This window comes from Rhinolophus sinicus, chromosome 18 (genome assembly GCF_057876585.1).
Source record: "Rhinolophus sinicus isolate RSI-liver-muscle chromosome 18, RSI-T2T, whole genome shotgun sequence".
Taxonomy (NCBI): domain Eukaryota; kingdom Metazoa; phylum Chordata; class Mammalia; order Chiroptera; family Rhinolophidae; genus Rhinolophus; species Rhinolophus sinicus.
Genome location: NC_142518.1, coordinates 115308084 through 115327334, shown reverse-complemented (window position 1 = coordinate 115327334; position 19251 = coordinate 115308084). Strand labels below are relative to the sequence as shown.

The following is a 19251-nucleotide window of genomic DNA, read 5'->3' as shown; positions in this document are numbered from 1 at the left end:
AGTACTTTGAACATTCAAGTGCTATTTGAATGCTGACTAGCAACATCACCCAACAGTCTTTTACAATTAGAGCAAGCTGAAATGTTCCCATACTGAGTCATCCGTGAGCAGAAAGGGAGAAGGCAGCTCCCCACAGGGAGGAGATACTGACCATAAAGTGTGCAACTTGAGCGTCCGTGCAAAGTGTTGTTAGCGCTGGGAGTACACACTCCCTACCCCCGTAGCTAAACAAGAAGGCCTGGGGTGCACCCCCACTGGGGTGCCTCCTCCTGGGGCAGCACAGGCCTGCTGCTCAGAAGTCAACTTACCTGACGTACAATGACCTCTTCTCGCTTGTCCGGAGGGACCCAGATCCAGAGCTCATGCTGCTGTTCATCATTTGTTCTCGTAAGTCATGTATCTTCGACTCAAAGCGACTGTACTCTGTCAGAAAGACAAGGAAAAGGACAGGGAAAGAATGAACCCAGAGCCCAGGACACTGGGCTTCAAAGCAGCCAGAGCCAGCCCAGCCCATCTTGGCTCTGATAGGCAGAGGCCGTCCTCCAAGCACACAGACACTTCTCTCCCCGTATACTAACAGAAGGGAAGAACACACCTGAAAGAGGAGGGCCATGTGGACAGAGCAAATGGAAAAGGCTTTTATCTGCCTTGAAATCTCACTGATCCTTTAAAAATAACAACTGGAAAGAGGTTCCAGCGCAGCCGTTATAGATCTTTAGAGCAGGCACTGAGGCCCAAGGAGAGCAGATGGAGAAGGAGAATTTCCCCAAAAGTGGATCGTACAGAACAGATGGCCCTGAGCTGCAGGGTGGAGGGGCTGGAAAGGCCCCGAGGCCATTATATCATTGGTAGGCAAGGAAGACAGACAATTTGTTTCTCCATGACGTTCTGTTGAGGGGGCTACTGGAACCCTGTACCAAGGCAAAAACAGACACACCTCACAATCAGATGAGGAGACCACTGAGTCATTTCCCTTTTAACAAACAGGGTCTTTGGCTTCTGTAACAATGAAACATTACAAGAGAAAATCTCCCAAACCTAGAAGGTGGCTAAAACCTCTGTCCTCCCACATCCTCCATGCCCAGCTTTAAGACCCTCTGACAGCATCGCCACAACCTTATTACTCAGCAAAGGTGACTACACATTACGCCCAATTTAACAAAACCTGGACAGGAACATTAACTCTAGCCATTATAACTTTATTAGAAAAGGCCTTTTTATAGGGCTGCTTTGCCATGACATTCTCCTAGTACATTTTAAATATGATATTCACATTTACGGGAGGGAGGGAGGGAGGGAGGGAGGGAGGGAGGGAGGGAGGGAGGGAGGGAGGGAGGGAGGGAGGGAGGGAGGGAGAGAGAATTATACAACTTTTCAGGTTTACAATTGCCAAATAAAATGGGATATATCTAAGGCATAGACTTTAGGAATGGTAGAAAACAGGCATACTTCATTATGACAAGCTGAGTTTAAAGGAACTCAAAATGTATAGCAGGGATTGAAGATTGGGGAACTGCTTTAAAAAAACAAACACATTTCCTGGGAAAAAGAATTCCACAAAAGCATCTTCACACACCATAGAGGGCTGGCAAGAAGCATCCCCACGTAGGCTGTATGACTCTAGCAGCAGAAAACAAAACACCTGTTCCAACACCTGACACTCCCCTTCCCTCCGCAAAGCAACCTGACCTTCATCTGGGCATAGAGGGCAATGCTGAAGAACCTACAGACGAGGGAATGGAGCTCTAACTCACGGAAATATCCTCTTCTCAACAAAGTTTGTCTTTGTTCACTCTGGCACCAATGTAGCCACCCGGTAAAACCCATGTGTTCTCTCACTGATCATGCACTGGCGTTATGAGGATTTGTCCTCATTACCTGCTGCCATCCCTGAATCCTACAAGAAGCAGTTAAGTCACTGACTCACCCATTTCAATGTTGGGGGGAAAATAGAGACAGCAGCTGGACAAGGTCCTGTTCTGAGGATCACAAGGCAACACCTCAGTATCAGAGAGGCGGCCCAACCTAAAGGTAGAGGGTCCCTGGTGACTGATCTGTCCCGGAAGTGCAGCAGCAGGCCTGAGCACTGGCCCCACCCCAGGGCTTGGTCCTCCACCCTGGCCCTCTCTAGCTGGCTCCTTTGTGGCTAGGAGGCGAACCTGGTGAGACAAAGCGATTTCCGACCAGGCAGCCTTCTTGGGGAAGACACGTAAAAGGCAGAAATATGCATTGAACCCAGAAAAAAAATGCACCCAACCTACCCTTAAGCCGTTTTTCCCCTTTCGCAACTTGTTTATATATTCCCTTCTTTGGGATTGGCTTGCCTGCTGAACTCCAACTTAGCACCAGGTCAAGGCAGTTGCTTAGTAACTATGTTTCTTAAAAAATCCTTTAAAAAACAACCACCAAACCACCATTTCCTCGAAGCTCCTAATCCAAGGTTGATAATGCTGGGCCAGAGGGCCCACTTAAAATAGACTACAGAAAGAGAACAAGGCTATTGCTTTAAGGAATGCACTTTCTGTTTTCTACAAGCTACTAAGCTTTCAACTCTATTAAATTGTGCTGTATTCATTTTTTCCCTTACACTTCTAGCTGCTCATCGGTCTCTGGCTTTTATTTGTCGAGTTATCTAATGTCCACTAGGCACAGAGTGGCCTCTGAATAAACGATTGTTGGGCAAATTAGAAAACTGCGCCCAAGTCGACACTTCTGTTCTCAAAACTAATAAACCTAATGGTTTATTTAACTGATGGCTACTGGCTTCACTGAGGGCTTGGGAAGGTAGTTAAGAAGTATTCCCATTTACTTCCTTAGCAAGGTTAATTGTTGGGAGCAACTGGGATATATGCATTTTAAACACCCTTTTGAGATGTTAATAACCCACAGTGGGCATCTGATTAGCAGACTTTGTTTATAACAAAGAAAAAATTCTAACAAAAACTGTTTACAATAGTCTTCACATAGATAGTACCTCATCCTAATATTAGAGGCATTCTTTTCCAAGGACAGAAGCTCCACTTACAAAGCATCTGAGTTCTAAGACCTCACAGTTGGCCAAGGTCCCTCCTCCCCTTCCACTCATAACTAACGAAACCAAACCATCGCTGGAAGGCATCTCGGCCAGGCCAGCCTCTAACCCAAAGGGCCCATCTCACATCAGCTACTTTAAAGAAACAACAAGTACTAAAATCTGAAGTCTGCTAAACTGTGTTTTATTCATTTTTTCCCATTCAGATGAACCCAACCATTTGTGACCCACAAAGATATCCTCCTCGGTGAGTCATCGCATCCCTCCTTCCCTTTGCTAATCAGAGGGAAACCAGGGGGAGGGGCACAATCAGCCGTCATTCCCCCAAACACAGGGCTTCTCACTGACCACCTGGGGTGCCTCTGAAAGATCAGGATTTTGTACTTCACCCCTGACACACTGACTCACAACCTACGGAGCTGGCCCGGGAGTCAGCATTTTTAACAAGCATCAAGGTGATTCTGAGGCCCAGTAAAGTTTGACACTGCTGGTCTTGCCTTACAAAATTGGGTTGTTTTGTTACTTCAGGGAAAAGATAAGGTAAGTGTCCTGCAGCGCGTCTCAAAAGGAAGGTACGGCAAGAGATTGAAAGGCTCTCAACAACAACAAAAATTGGCAATATGATTGCAAACCCCACAGGAAAGCATTAAGAGGCCTCTGTCCAATGTACCTGCAAAGACCGCTGATGAGTTCACACTTTTTCAATTATACAAGTAGCACGTGATTTTTAAAAATCTTTGAACTTTTTTCTTTAGACAGTCCTGTATCATTTCTCCATCCCACTATCCAGAAGGAACCAGTCAGTATTTTTACTACCGTGTTTCCCCGAAAATAAGACCTAGCCGAACAGTCAGCTCTAATGGGTCTTTTAGAGCAAAAATTAATATAAGACCCAGTATTATATTACATTACAGTACATTATATTATATAAGACCCGGTCTTATATTAATTTTTGCTCCAAAAGATGCATTAGAGCTGATAGTCCGGCTAGGGCTTATTTTCGGGGAAACACGGTGTGTATCCTTGCAGACTTACCAGGATTGACAATTAAGTTCACGAACTTATCCTAGAAAAAGTGCTACATACCTCATTGTTGAATAGCACTACAGTCACCTTCAAAGGACTTCCCTTGGGAAGCTGTGCACCGACACCAGTGCCTAGTCCACCCTTCAAAGCAATTTTAGAACTCTCTTTCTGGAATGGCCATCAGTTATCGTCATATTACCCTTGATGTCCTGAATGTCATCAACATGTCTTCCTTTCAATATTTCCTTTATCTTCAGGTAAAGAAAGAAGTCATTGGGAGCCAGATCAGGTGAGTAGGGAGGGTGTTCCAATCCAGTTATTTGTTTACTGGGTAAAAACTCCCTCACAGACAGTGCCATGTGAGCTGGTGCATTGTCGTGATGCAAGAGCCATGAATTGTTGGTGAAAAGTTCAGGTCGTCTCACTTTTTTTTCACGCAGCCTTTTCAGCACTTCCAAATAGTAAAGTTGGTTAACTGTTTGTCCAGTTGGTACAAATTCATAATGAACAACCCCTCTGATATCAATAAAGGTTAGCAACACCGTTGCAACAAGTTCACGAACTTAATTGTCAGACCTCGTAATGCCATGTACAGTTGACCTTGAACATGGGTTTGAACTGCACAGGTCCACTTGTACGTGGGTTGTTTTCAATGAATACTGTAAACGCAACTTCTCTTTCTTATGATTTTCTTTAGCTTACTTTATTGTAAGAATACAGTACGTAATACAAATAACGTATAAAATAGGTGTTAATCGACTGTTCGTGTTATCAGTAGATTTTCCAGTCAAAGGTAGGCTACTAGTAAAGTTTCGGGGGAGTCAAAAGTTATGCACAGATTTTTGACTGCATGGGCACTGTTTAAGGGTCAACTGTATACTGTTTATATACATACACACAACTCATACATTGACATGCATCTACGTTTTTCCATTCTCCGATACATCATGGAAACCCATCCATGTCAGCACATAGAGAGCTACCCATTGTTTTCTGTAGGTGCATAGTACTCCATATTATGGACAATCATTTATTCAGTCATCTCCCAACTGATGCACACCTAAATAGTTTACAATTTTTAATATTACAATCAATGCTGTTCTGTATATTTCAATAAGCATCACCATAGCATACATTCCTGGAAGTGAAACTACAGGGTCAAATTATATTCACATGAAAAAATTTGATTGGCACCACCAAACTGAACTCCTACATTCTAAAACCTTTATGACTGGAAGTGAGAATGAATTGCTGTTCTAAAGCTTCCGGAGGCTTTTCTGTTTCAGAAGAAGTGGAGGCAGAATTTACCTTTGAGGACAGATTGATCTTTTGTTTGGGGAAAAACACTTTAATGAGCCTTTTGGTTATGCCTAAGTAAAGCCAAGATTGTTTTCTGGAATAGACAAAGACAAACAGGAGCCTCAAATGTTCTCTCTGCATAATCACAGAAAAGTTATGTGCCACTCGATCTACCTGTGGAAATATCTACCTCTAGACTTGACCACTCTGCCTCCCCAAATCTCCCTGGTACTGTAAATAACACTCCCTTTCCCCTGGGGCACAAGCAGTGTTTCTTCAAGTTTTGCTGATATTTGTTTCTAATTGCTTCCTCAATCCATCTATTTCTTTCCTACTTTCATCTCATTGCCTTACTGTTGGTTTTGTCTCATTTTCTTTTGAGTACTTTATCTCTTGCCTTGATTTAGGTCGCATTGTGTCATCTCTTCTCTGGACCACTGCTGTACTGTTAACTTCTCATCTGCCACCAGGCTCTCCAAACTCCAGTACAACTTACATTCTTATTTGAAAAAGCCTTCCTAAAACTTTAACTTGCAGCCCCCGCCCCCCAGTATCTACAGTAACTCAACAGCAGCTCAAGTATTTTATATTTGAATGTCTCCACTAAACTTTCCGAGACTGCAACAACCACCACCCTGCTCTCCCAGCCTGTCCCTCCCGTGTCTCAGGACACAGATCCTCTTTTGAGCTAGTCTGCCTGAAACTCTTGAATGTAACTTGTTCATTCCTACCTGTTATTCCCTTCTCCTGGACTTTTCTCCCTGACCTGACACCAAATATCCTTTATGTCCTTCATCACCTTGCTTTCATTATTCCAGAAGTTTTATTAATTCATTTATTTGTTCAAACATTCATTGAATGTCTACTGTGTGCCAGGCACTGTGAGAGCTGCTAGGTATATAATGGTAATGAAGTTTCTAGAAATTACTATCATGAAACAAACTCTTTAATTACAACTGTGACAAATGCTATGAAGACAATGACAAGAGAGAGACTAACAGGGTGACCTAACCTACTGCGGGGAGAGGCACAGGGGAGGTGTTAACAAAGGTTTCCCTGAGGAAGTGACACTTAAGCTGAGCCTTTAAGGATGAAGAGTTGGCCAGGGGAAGAGGGGTGGATAAAGCATTCCAGACAGAAGGAACAGCACACGTGAGGGTACACAATGTCTGGATCACAGGGAAGTAAGGGCTACTGGCAGATCAGACTAGGGAGGTAGGCGGCCATCGGATCATGGAGGCCTGATGGACTATGGGGAAGGATTTCTGCTTTTGTCCTGAGAATCACGGAAAGAAGTCACTGAAAGATTTGAAGTAAAGGAATGACATGATGGGTGGGTACGTTTGGGGGTGTGTGTGTGTGACTTTGGCTGTTATGGGGAGAGTAAGTGTGGTGCCTGCCATGTAAATTTAAGTTTCTCGACAGCAGAGAACTACGCTTTCTCTTTTTGTCTAGGCCCTCCAGCCCCCAGGATAAGTAACCCCCCTAGACTCTGCTCCAGTCTGTCCAAGGTTGGGAAGCTCTCTATTCCTTAATCATTAGACAACACTATTCAAGACAAAATTCTTGGGTGGGAGGCCATCTCTTTTGCCAGCTGAACCTAATTTTGGTGTGTAAAACAACATAAAATATGATGAGTTCTCTCCTTCCTAATAATATGAAGGAACAGTTTACTGAAGGTCAAAGAGCTGGGAAAGCCTGGAGCAGGCTCCAAGACTACAGAATAAGACTGAATAGAAGGTAAAGTGTAAACAGGGGAAGGGGAGGTGATGGAAGGTTGGGGGTCAGATTATAAGAGCTTGAGATACAACTTTTCTTACTAGGCTGTGGGAACCACTGAAATGCTTAAATAGGAAAGGGATACGATTAGAACTAGGTTTGAGGGAAGATTATTCTGAGAATATAACGGAACCTATTCTACTACTACCACAGACAATGGCTTCAAAGGCCTGACATAGTATGGGGGCCACTGAGGATAGAAAGAAGAAACAAGAATCCCTAAATATGTTGGATGTACAAAGAGATACTTTTACATCTTCTTGGATGTAGAGTGAGAAAGGACCAAAGGCAACTTCTGAGTTTTTTTCCTGAAAGACCAAGAAAAGGCGGGATAATATTTGCCATAATAGAGAATGGCCGTCATGTCCTCAAAACAACTTAACTCTTCTGCAGACTAAATACTGTTAACTTCCTTAATCATTCTTCACCTAACATGGCTTCCAGACCCTCCACTGCTGCTCCCTTTTAAAATCTAGTACCTGGCATTTGCAGTGATGTCACTTCCTTCACAAAAGTATAAGCTCCTTGATGTGGTTTTTGTTTCCTTCTCAAAGTTTAGCATGGCAATCTGCACCCCTGTTGAGTCAACAAACTTTTATTGAGTGTGTTAACTGGATCTTGCTGTAAAGATCCGGCAGGACAAACCTGGGCACTGTAATTCTCAACTTCTGGCTCCTCAGGAAACAACGTAAGAAAAAAGAACACAAAACTTTCTCCCTCTACCCACCCCAAAAATGCTAAAAACTGACCGACAAAAAAAACCACAAACCACTTCTGCAAAACACTGCCATGTCACCGGTTTCAGGATCTACTTAATAGCCTCATAAAGCGTCTAAAGGGCCTGAAACGACACTGTTCACTACTAAGAACTGGGCATCTTCCCTCTAAGACTTGGCTCTCAAATCCATCTACCTTCCTCATGACAGAAAAATTGTCTCCTCAGAATAAAAAGCGACATTTGTCATTAATTTGGAAAAGCTGACAAGGGACTCCATTTCCCAGCCGCTAGAAACTTTCTTTGGTTCTATTTGACTATGGGGAGGAATACGGTGTGGAGACAGGAAACAAATGGCAGCAACAAAGGGGACTTATTCTGTGTGGAGTGTAGATTACCAATGATTTGAATCAAGATACAAAAGGGAAACACTACAAAATAAAATAAAAGCCATGCCTATCAAATTCAGAAATGACAACGAAGCTGGGGAGACAACTGAATGACAGACTTCAGACACAGACTGTGACAGGTAGGAACAATGGGAAGACACAAATAAACATAAAGTAAAAAAGAGAAATGTAATTTCCTGACCTTGAGTGCCCACACAAATACTGAGTCGGAAAGACAGGCCTGAATAATAGCACGTGTCTTGCTTGGCTATGAACTCAAAAGAAGTCAATAGCTGCCCAAAGGCTCATTTGTTCTTCCGGAAGTGCAGGTGTTCCAATCTCAAAGTCATACAGCCCTCATTTGCCATTGCTGACCTGCCCTGAGCTCAGAGTAATCACCCATTGTGAAAATGCACGGGACTCTGGTGGAAATGAAGTGACAACCTCATGAGAGAGCCACGGATTTTGATGAGTATGAATTGTGTTTAAAACCTTTGCAGTGCAAACCCTCAGGATGTGTAGCTCACATTTTCAAAAGTAATGGACGGAGCTAAAAGTCCAAAATCCACGGAGAAGAGAAGGCCCCTGCCACACCGGTGTGGACATATGTACATGAACCCTCAAACAGCACATTTCTAGGAATCACAGACTTGTCTCTATAAAAAGAATCTGAAGCCTATTACCTGGGTGAGTTTCTAATTACAGGGCCCACTATTTAAAGAATCTGACACCTCTAAAACTGGACAATTCCTCAAGTCCCTTCGAATTTTGACATAATTATGATTTTATGGCCAAATCAATGAGGGCCATAAGGAATCAAACCTAGGACTAGTCTAATTTAAGTGTTTAATATGATCTGGAAGAGGGAAATCTTCACACCTGCAAATAATCCTAAGTTGTGGGGTGAAAAAACACCAAATCAATGGGCATAAATTGCGAAAAGAAATGTTTTCTTAAGTCCACATGAGAGGGCAGACGAGTGGCAAATTTTTAGCACACAACGGCCTTGGAACTGACTAACCCAGGACAGAAACCTCAGTATCACTGTTCTGGTCCCTGCACTGTCACAATGTGCTCCCTCAGCCACACACACACACACAGAGCACCGTGATCCTGGGAATGAAACAGAAAACACGACATGCAACATCTGCGCATCATAAGAGTCCAGTTTACCCCAATTGACTGGATGTTCTGTCCCCCAAGAGCTTAGCGAGGATGCACGAAGAACTACTGGGGAAAGTACCAGAGCGTAGAAAAGTTTCAGAACATTCAGCCACCTGGTCTGAGTAGAATGAAAAATGCTTTGATCTCACAACAAGCTAAGAAAAAGTTAGCCACAGGACTTGCCATTGGTCCTTCTCACCCATTCCAGATCAGCTAGCAGACCAATCAAAGCTTCAAATAGGGCCTTTTCTCTATTTCAAAGAAACTTCATACAGCATAGTCACGTGCAGGCTTCACAAAGCCTTTAGCTCCTGTAACCCATAAGCCAAAGTATATAAGAACCACTCCAAGACAAAACACCTCCCCCAGAAAACAGGAGAATGAAGTCACAATTGTACCTTTCCCTGCTCTCAAGGTAGTAGTGGGTACTCTTGTTCACAACGACCTGTTCCACTTACCAGAGATGCTGCAATATAGTGAATGAAACACAACATCTGAAGACTAAGCTTGCGAACTCGAGTTAATGGAACTAATTTCTAGGTTCTACCACATTGACTGAAAGTCTCAATTTGAATGTTCTTTACAGCAATCACTCCAACAGGATCACCAATTCTCTGACAGTCTTTATTGGGGTATCAACTGAATCTCTTTGGGGTAGTTGCTGTGAAAGGAACCCAGAAGATGGGACCTAGAGAAAGACTCATTATTTGTCAAAACATCTATGGTCATTTTTCAGTCACTGATAATCCCAGAATAAAATATTACAGAACAGAAAAAGAAACCCAAAATCCAAATCGTGTATGCACGTGCGCATGGGTATATGTGTGTGTGTGATAAAGGTAGGGAAACGATGGCTTATTTAATAAGTGGTACTGAGGCAATTCATTCAACATTTGGAGCAAAAATACGGTAGTATCCTACGTTGTATCATAAATAAGCTTCAAGCAGGTTAAGGTTTTAAATGCAAAAACAAAAACATTAAATAACTAGAATAAAACAAAGGTGGGTATTTATTTGCTCTCAGGGCAGGGAAGGCCCTTCCAAACCTAAGGGCAGAGGCAAAATATGCAAAAGAAGACACTGATAGATTTAACTACATAAAAACATACAACATCTATATGTCAAAATAAAATAAAGCAAAAAAGCAAACTACAAACTGGGAAAAATCTTTACAATGTGTATGACAAAGAATTAATATTCTAACTATATTAAAGCTTTTACCCATCAGTAAGAACTTATGAACATATCTCAACAGGGACATAGGGAAAGGCATGAACAGGCAATTCACACACACACACAAAAAGACCAATGAGGGAAATACATACACACACACAAATGTTCAATTCGATTATTAACCAAAGAAATACCAACTAAATAATACCATTTTTTTACCTATCGAATTTGCAGAGATTTAAAAAAATAATACTCCATGTTAGCAAGGATCTCTTATACTGTTGGTGAAGGTGGAGACCAATTTAGCAAAATATATCAAAAGTCTTAAAAACAGGTTCATCCTCTTTGGCCCAATAATTCCACTCCAAGGAATTCATTCTGAGGAACAATCACTGATTAAAAAAAGAAAAAAGAAAAAAAAAAGCCTCATATAAGGATAGCCATCAAAGTGTTATTTATAAGATAAAAAAACTGGAAATACCTAAATGCCCACTAATAAGGGAACAGTTACATGAATTATGGCACACATGTGATGGAATGGTATTTCCCTCTAAACTTTTACACAGTGGTTATTTCTGGAAGTGATTACAGGTGATCGAAATCTTTTTCTTTGTATTTTTCTGTATTTTCCAATTTTCTACAAATCTAAATGTAATACTTTTATATCCAGGGAAAAATAAATATAACGTGAGTGAGGTGGGGAGGCAAAATGAACAGGACAGGCCCAAGGACAAAGCCAGGCCACACATGTACTAGAAGCTCCCCTCCACATTGCTCCTGGCTCATTCACCATGTTCCCCTGGGATCGAGGATTCAACCAGTTACAGACAAATCCACTGAAACATATTGTTACCTGGCCATCTTCTCTTAGACTGGCCCAAAGAAGCTGAAATCTGCATATACCACATCTACCATATTTTCCTGACCTACCAGTCCAGTAACCCTGTCCATCAAGGCAACCTGGCCAGTCTGACATGACTTAGCCGACCTTGGTGAATCAATACTGCTGCCTGTGCTCACCACTTCTTTTTCCAAGCGTTTCGAAAAAACTCTTGATCATCTAGTCTGGAACTTAACCCCCGATTTGCAAAATCTCTTTATCCTTTTTGAAAATTTCAAGGACATGGATCCAGGTCCATAATGTACATATTTATACAAAATATGTGAATCTTCTTCTATGGGTCTGTTCAAATTTTTTGTCACTCAATTTCATCAAGTGGAAAAATCCCCAAATCTCTAGGGCCTTTGCTTTTTTAAGATATCTAAATTCAGGGAAAAGTAAACAAAGGTCCACTTCAAGAGGATGAAAGCGCTATCACAGGAAAGAAGAGGGGAAGACAAGACACTTATTAAAGGAAGACTGTTATTAGCTGAAGACTGTGTGATTCAATAAGAGTCTAGGTACAAATAGAAACCTGTAAACTAAATTCACAACTCACGGTCTGGAAAAATGGCGGCGTGAGGTGAGCCTCTGTAAAGCTCCCCTGGAATTTACAAAGAATCGAACAACAAAAACTCTATAAATTCACAACTCACTTCCACTTATCTAACACAGAATTTGAGTTAGAGGACAGATCATTTTGCACAGTCCCCTCATTTAATAGATCAGAAAATTAAGACCCAAAGAGATACTAATATAAGATCATTCACCCACTTAAAGGTAGTCAGAACAAGACAACTGCCATAAGGGGGACGGACACATACGGATGGACGGACACACACGGACGGACACACACACACACACACACACACACACACACACACACTTTTCTTAAGAGGAAAGGGAACAAAAACAGTATTTTTGAAATTTCTGTGACAATAAGCCCAAATTATTCTACTTCTCTTATTTCTCTACTTAAAAACAATAAAACCATCACTCTGTTGTGGAATAGAAGTCTAAATCTTTAAACAAAGCAACAGTGTAAACTCAGGGTCAAGATTTCAACAAGCAACACATTATATTAAAAAGAAATCCTAAAAAGCTATAACCACAAAATAACGAATTCTTTCTCTTTGCCATATGTTATTCTAATCACTCTACACCGTCAGAAGAGCCAAAGTTTTACAGACACCAGAGCTCCTAGGATTTTGCCTCGAACCATGCACCAAGGACAAGAAAGCACCTGTCCAGGTAGGTTCAGAACGCTTTGCCAACTCGAGCTACCATGTCCTTGGGCTTACATGGAAGACAGAAAAGCCGGGGGCATGCATGTATGTGAAGTTCGGCCCCAGGAGGCGAAACTGGAAAGAAGGCTAACATTTTTTTCTCTTCTAAGTTTGAAAAACAGGGTGGGCCTAAAAAGGGTGTAGCCGCTTTGGGGGAAAGTCTGGCAGTTCCTAAAAAAAAAATGTTAAGATACCACAGCAATTCCACTCCTAGGTACATATACCCCAAAGAACTGCAAACAGGAGCAGAGCAAATCGTGCCAGTGGATGTCCACAGCAGCAGTACTCACAATAGTCAAAAAACGGTGGAAACAACCCAAAAGTCTGCGGACTGAAGAGTGGATACACAAAATGTGCTCTACCCGTAGGACGGAATACGATTCAGCCTTGAACAGGAATGAAGTGCTGACACACGCTACCACATGGATGGACGTTAAGAATATCACACTAAAGGAAAGAGGCCACACATAAAAGACCACACAGCGTATGATTCCATTTATACGAACCAGGCAGAAAAGGTAACTTTATAGAAACAGAAAGTAGATTAGCGGTTGCCTGGTGCTAAGGGAGGGGAGGAGTTGGGGGGAACGGGGAGTGACCACCAACGGGACAGGGCTTCTTTTTAGGGTGAGAAAACTGTTCTAAAACTCATTGTGGGGACAGCTGCACCACTCTGAACACTGTAAAAACCACTGAATTGTACACTTAACATGAGTGAATTATAAGGTATGTGAATAAGCTGTTGAAAAAAAAAAAGGTGAGCCCTGCCATTTTTATCAGGTCAGCATTCCTAGCTGAAGTTATCTACTCCCAATCCTTAAACCCCTCCAGCACACGGTGATAAGAGTGAAACTTATTCCCTTATCCTCTTGGTCCCCTCTAATCACCTGAGTAATAACACAGTGGCCTACTCTGCTCTCAAGTCAGAATGGAAACCGTGGGAATCGAATCATGGGACCTAACAAAGCAAAAGTGAATGACAAACAAGCACGTGAGAAGATGTTCAGCATCACTGATCATCAGGCAACTGCAGGTGAAAACACAAGGACAGATCACCTCACACCCACCAGGACGGCTAGACTCAAAAAGACTGGTATTAAGCGGGGCTGGCGAGGATGTGGAGAAACCGGAACCCTCACACTGCTGGTGGGAATGTGGATTTCTGCGGCACTGTGGAGAACAGGCTGGCCAGTCCTCAAAAGGTTCAATACAGAGTCGCCATGACCCAGTAGGTACATATACCCAAGAAGAATGAAAGCAAAGTCCACGCAGGCACTTACATACCCATGTTCGAAGCAGCACTATTGAGAATAGCCCCAAAGTGGAAACCACCCAAACACCCATCAGCTGATGAATGGATAGACAAAATGTGGTGTATGCATATAACAGAATATGATTCAGCCATAAAAAGGATGGAGTACTTGGAATACTATTCGGCGGTAAGGAAAGATGATATAGGAACATTTGTGACAACATGGATGGATCTTGAGAGTATGATGCTGAGCGAAAGAAGTCAGACAGAAAAAGTAGAGAACTATGTGATTTCACTGATATGTGCTATATAAACCAAAAACAACAAAAGAACAAGACAAACAAATGAGAAACAAAAACTCATAGACACAGACAATAGTTTAGTGGTTACCAGAGGGTAAGGGGGAGGGGGGTGGTGGGTGGTAGATGAGGGTAAATGGGATCAAATATATGGTGATGGAAGGAGAACTGACTCTGGTGACACACAATGGGATTTATAGATGATGTAATACAGAATTGTACACCTGAAATCTATGTAATTTTACTAACAATTGTCACCCCAATAAGTTTTAAAAATATATAGATATAGAATTAAAAAAAAGAATGAAGTACTGATACACGCTACACACAGATGAACCTGACACTATGTTAAGTGAAAGTCGCCAGTCACAAAGACCATATATTATACAAGATGTTCAGAAGAGGCAAATCCAGAGACAGGAAGTAGATTAGCGGTCACGTGATGCTGAGGGGGTGGGGGGTGGCAGCTAAAGGCTTCATAGTTTCTTTCTGGGATGGTGAAAATGTTCTAATATTGACTGACAGTGATGGGTGCACAACTCTGAACATTCTAAACAGCCCTGAATCGCACCCTTAATGAGCGAATTGTAAGGTCATAGAAATGAATGACAAATACAACTGCACTTCCCTTGAAGAAATGAGAAACGCCTACTTACTGCATGAATATTCTTAAGCCTGCACACACCTTTGCTACTACCTAAGTCTAGCAAACCAACTCCCATTGTTTGCGGCTCCTCCTGGGGTTCCCCCACAGTATAACTCTGAGGGAGTTTTCCTAAGTCCACTCTCCTTTTGCAGGAGGGGGGTCTCTCTCCCTCCAGCTGCCTCTCTACCCCCAGCTTGCTTCCTCCTTTGGTGCAGGAGTTTGTGGCCAGCAAGCCTAAAAAGCTGACATTTGGGAGTAGGTTTTACTCTTTACTAACAGTTTCTGGCACCAGCAGAATCTCAGTTAGAGCAGTAGCTTTTGCTGTGCCCACACATAACTGGGTGGACAGAGGGGGCTCACAACCTCTCTGCTGTTTAAGTTCTCAGGAAATCTGACTACAAATTTTGATTCTGCGCCTCACTGTGTGACCTTGAGCAAGTCACTCAACCTCTCTGACCTTCATTTTCCTCACCTGTAAAATGGGGATAATACTGCCTCTCCCACAGGGATATTAATGCTGGAGATTAATGCTTACAAAGTCATCTGGAACACAGAGATAATCAATAATTCAACTCAACGAAGTCCGCACCATGCCCTGGACTGGATACTGGGGATACTGGGGACTGGATACAAAAGGATGAATACAACACGAGTTGCCTTCCAGTTGTTCAGTATGGAAACTCTGTTAATAGGAATCCGTTTTCTTCCTTCTGTACATTAGCCTTCTTTTAGGATGGCAACAGGCAGTTCAGGACTTTGATTCCTGGCCTTGATAAACTTCCACCTGTTCTCTCTCTCTCTCTCTCTCTCTCTCTCTCTCTCTCTCTCTCTATGGTGAAACGCTCACTCTCTTATTCCCTATACTCCCAGTCTGCCTGGATTTACACTCCGGTTGAGAAGACTGGTCACAGAGGATCAGTTCCCAGCTTAGCTACCCTTAGTGACCAATTTCTGGCTCACCTCCCGATCTAGGGTCCAGGTTCTACTTTATAAACGCAAGGGCTTTCCAGAAAAACACTAGCTCATAGCTCAGTTTAGAAGCAGAGGCTGCCACAAAGTGGGAGGGGGGGGGAACGTAGGAGATAGTTTCTAAATCAAAATGTTGTAACGTGAAGCCTATCCTTCCCTTGGTGGAGCAATTCCACAAGTCACAGAAAAATCTTTTTCATTTTAGAATAAATTGGAAAAGCGCCTTCACCAAAAGCCAGTTGTTTAAATTTTCAATTTGAATGTTAAGCAGGATTATACATGCCCAAGAACACCATGCTATTTTTAGCTAATAGGTAGGATTGCTGTGTCCACAACAGTTTGGAGCAATCAGGAGTGAAAGTATTAAACAGCATCTCTCACTAAGATACCTTTATCATTTAGTACTTCTATTTTAATATTTTCCAAAGCTTCATCATAAGAATACCTGCAAAGCACCCACGCTAGGCACACTACCTAGTTCAAATAGACAGACACCGTTCCTACCTTCATTATTGGGTTAAACCCACGTTAAGCAAACCAGACCTATGTGAGAAACTCAAGGCTACAGCATTCCCACCAAGCTGCCACACAGCCCCAAAGTGCCCAGGGGAGAGACCCTGGGAAGCAACCGTCCTCCACCTATCACCCTCCAGTGCCTGCACCCTGTCTGTGTGGTAAAAGGACAGGGGTAATGGAAATGTTCTAAAATTGACTGTGACGATGGATGCACAACTCTGAATACGCTAAAAGCCAGCGAGCTGTACACCTAAATGGGTGAATTGTATGCTACGTGAATTACACGTCAATTAAGCTGTAAAAAAGGGGAGAGGAGCTGCTGTTGCTCTGATTGTTCTAAGCAGTCAAAGCTACCTTTTAAAGCCCTCCCGCTGAAGGGTGCTTAGCTAAAGGCTGCCTGCTTTGGCAATGGTGTCTTGGTGGCCAGCATGGAGATCGCTCTCGTCTTCCCCTGCACACACACCTTTCTTTCCCTAGTCTGTCTTCTGTCATTTCCGCAGTTCCTTTCCTGCTGCTCCTCCTCCTCTAACTCGGTCTTAGGTGGCTCATGTATTCCCAAGTACAGTTGGTCCTGACTGGTGGACCTCAGGATGAAAGTGACCGCTGACCCTCAGCAACTTTCCCTTCATGAGCTGAGGCCAGTCATGTCCTTGCTCTCCGGGTCACTGTCCCAGTTTGCAGTGAGGGGTTGGACTACAGGGTCCTTCCCAGCTCCCACATTCTATGTGGAAAAAATGCAAATGATGAACACTTACTTGGCCAACAACACGCAGTCTCTGCCATTTTAGCCAAAAGACACATATTTGGATCATTCACTTTGTAAATGTCCACTTCATGTACTCTCCCAAAGGACAGTATTTAATTTGTTTATAAAATGATTGACATGGAGTTATTATTTTTAAAAACTATCACTTTATCAAAGAAAATTCAGTGCCCAACACAGAATGCTTGATTGTCCCTCTTGATCTGTCTCCAAGGGTCCATTTTCGAATGGAAAAAAAACAACACCTTTTTGCATGTTGGGGCCCTGTTGCATTTACCAAACCAAAGAAAGAAGACTGGGGTAGCAGAGCCTTATCAGCAGTGGTTCAACTAAATCCTAAGAAGCAAAGCTTTGTTTAGCAAGTGGTAGAGAGACCTAGCATAAGACATACATTAGAAACTCTCAGAAAGGCACCCAGACAGCAGTGAATCCCTTTACCAGTTACATGCCCCCAACGAAACTCAGAAAGATGTAGTCACCAGTTTCCTACCACCAAATTCACAGTATTATTTCCACGTGCCCAACATCAGAGAGCAAAACCGAAAGAAAGACATCAATTTCTCCTACACACATACACACAAATATGCAAGAGAAACCATTTTCTCTGCAGAACCTACATTGTAAAAGTTATGGACATGAAATGGATAAACACTGGTTGCTAATAAAAATCAGATGGTTAGCTCTACACTGAGAAGAAAACCACACACAGAAATCATAAAAACAATAACCCTAAGGTGTGTTTCTTGTCTTTAAGATGAACACCAAACATGGAGAAATGACTCAAAGTGTCCATTTGCATCCCTCTTTCCCATTACCTCAGCCCAACAAGCTCTCCTGGTAGTTACCTCCCTACACTTCTGTCCCGATCAAAACAGCCCGGTGCAGAAGGTGGCAGGCCCCTCTCTTCTTTCCCTTCAGGCTCTTGGCTTGAGGCACTGAACCAGAGTGGGGGGAGGGTGGAAAGGACAAAGGTAGGAGCTTTCGATCCCTTACGGCCTTGCGACAGGACTCCCAGCCTCTCGCTTCCTCATCACGCACCTGCCCGGGAGAGGTCCCTTTCTCCCCTTTAGTAACCCGCCCACGGGACCTAGGTGTCCAAGAGCCCCGGCGCTGCAGCCCTCAGGGACAAAGGCCTGGCTAACAAAGAGGAGGGGGGGCGACATAAGTCGGTGCAAACAAAAGCGGGGGTGGGGGGCCTGAGAACGCCAAGCCCATCTCCGGTGTTCCCCGAGGCAGCCAGGTTTGGTGGAGTCATAAGTGTGGGGGAGGGGCGCTGTAGAAAATTCCTCAGAGGTTAGGGATTAGGGAGCTGCTGGGGAGAGCCGGAACCCTGGGGAGAGAAGAGGGCAGAGCTGGTGGGTAGGGAGAGGTGATGGCAAAGAGGTGCCGAAGGCAGGAGGGCCCAGTGGAGGTTGAGGGGGCGCTCCCCAGGTCCGGGGGGGACCCCCAGGAAAGGCTCCCGAGCTGCGTCCCCGGGGGCTTGGGACCCGCGGCCAAGGGCCTCGAGGGAGAGCGCAGAGTGGGGGGCGCAGTGTTGAGAAAGAGAGAGTCTGAGAACAGAACCGTAGAGAGGCTCGGGCGGACTGCGGGGGGCCTGATCCCAGTCCGCCCCACCTCACCTGGCGCCGGTTCCGAGTCCAGGTCTCTTGCTGAGAAAGCGCCCGCTCCCGCCGCCCCTCCGTCCCGCGCGGGAGACCACGGACACAAAGCGGGGCGCGCGGGAGGAGGGAGGAGGGGGATGGGGAAGGCAGGGAGGAGGAGGAGACGCTCGAGGCGCGCGAGGGGGGAAGGAGGGGCGCCCGCCGCCTGGGTCAGGGGGCGGGGCGTGCGGCTGGAGGCCGCGCTCGGCCCGCCAATGGCCACCCCGCCGGCCGGCTGGCTGGGGCGCGCCGGCCCGCGGCTCACCTCGGCACCTGGGCCTCGGCTGGCCCCAGCCAATCAAACGTCGTCATTTGCATAACCGGCCCCGCCCACTCGGCCCAGCCCGGCGACTGCTCCCAGAGAACACAAAGAAGGCCCCCCGTAGGGGGAGGGGGGTCCACTCCCGTTTCCCTACCCAGAGGG

General features: G+C 44.2%; 1 protein-coding gene across 7 annotated transcripts in view; it reads right to left on the bottom strand.

Moving 5' to 3' along the window:
* The window catches only part of DLG3 (discs large MAGUK scaffold protein 3), a 51269-nt gene that overhangs the window by 22626 nt on the left and 9392 nt on the right, over positions 1-19251 (bottom strand). For 5 of the 7 annotated variants that reach the window (XM_074323228.2, XM_019747989.3, XM_019747990.3 and 2 more), the window contains one exon: positions 309-423. In XM_074323228.2, the coding sequence (XP_074179329.1) occupies positions 309-423 (115 nt within the window). Of the gene's footprint in view, positions 1-308; positions 424-1927; positions 2022-18806; positions 19038-19251 lie in introns of those variants that run through there. The other 2 variants (XM_019747992.3, XM_019747991.3) reach the window with 2 other exon arrangements.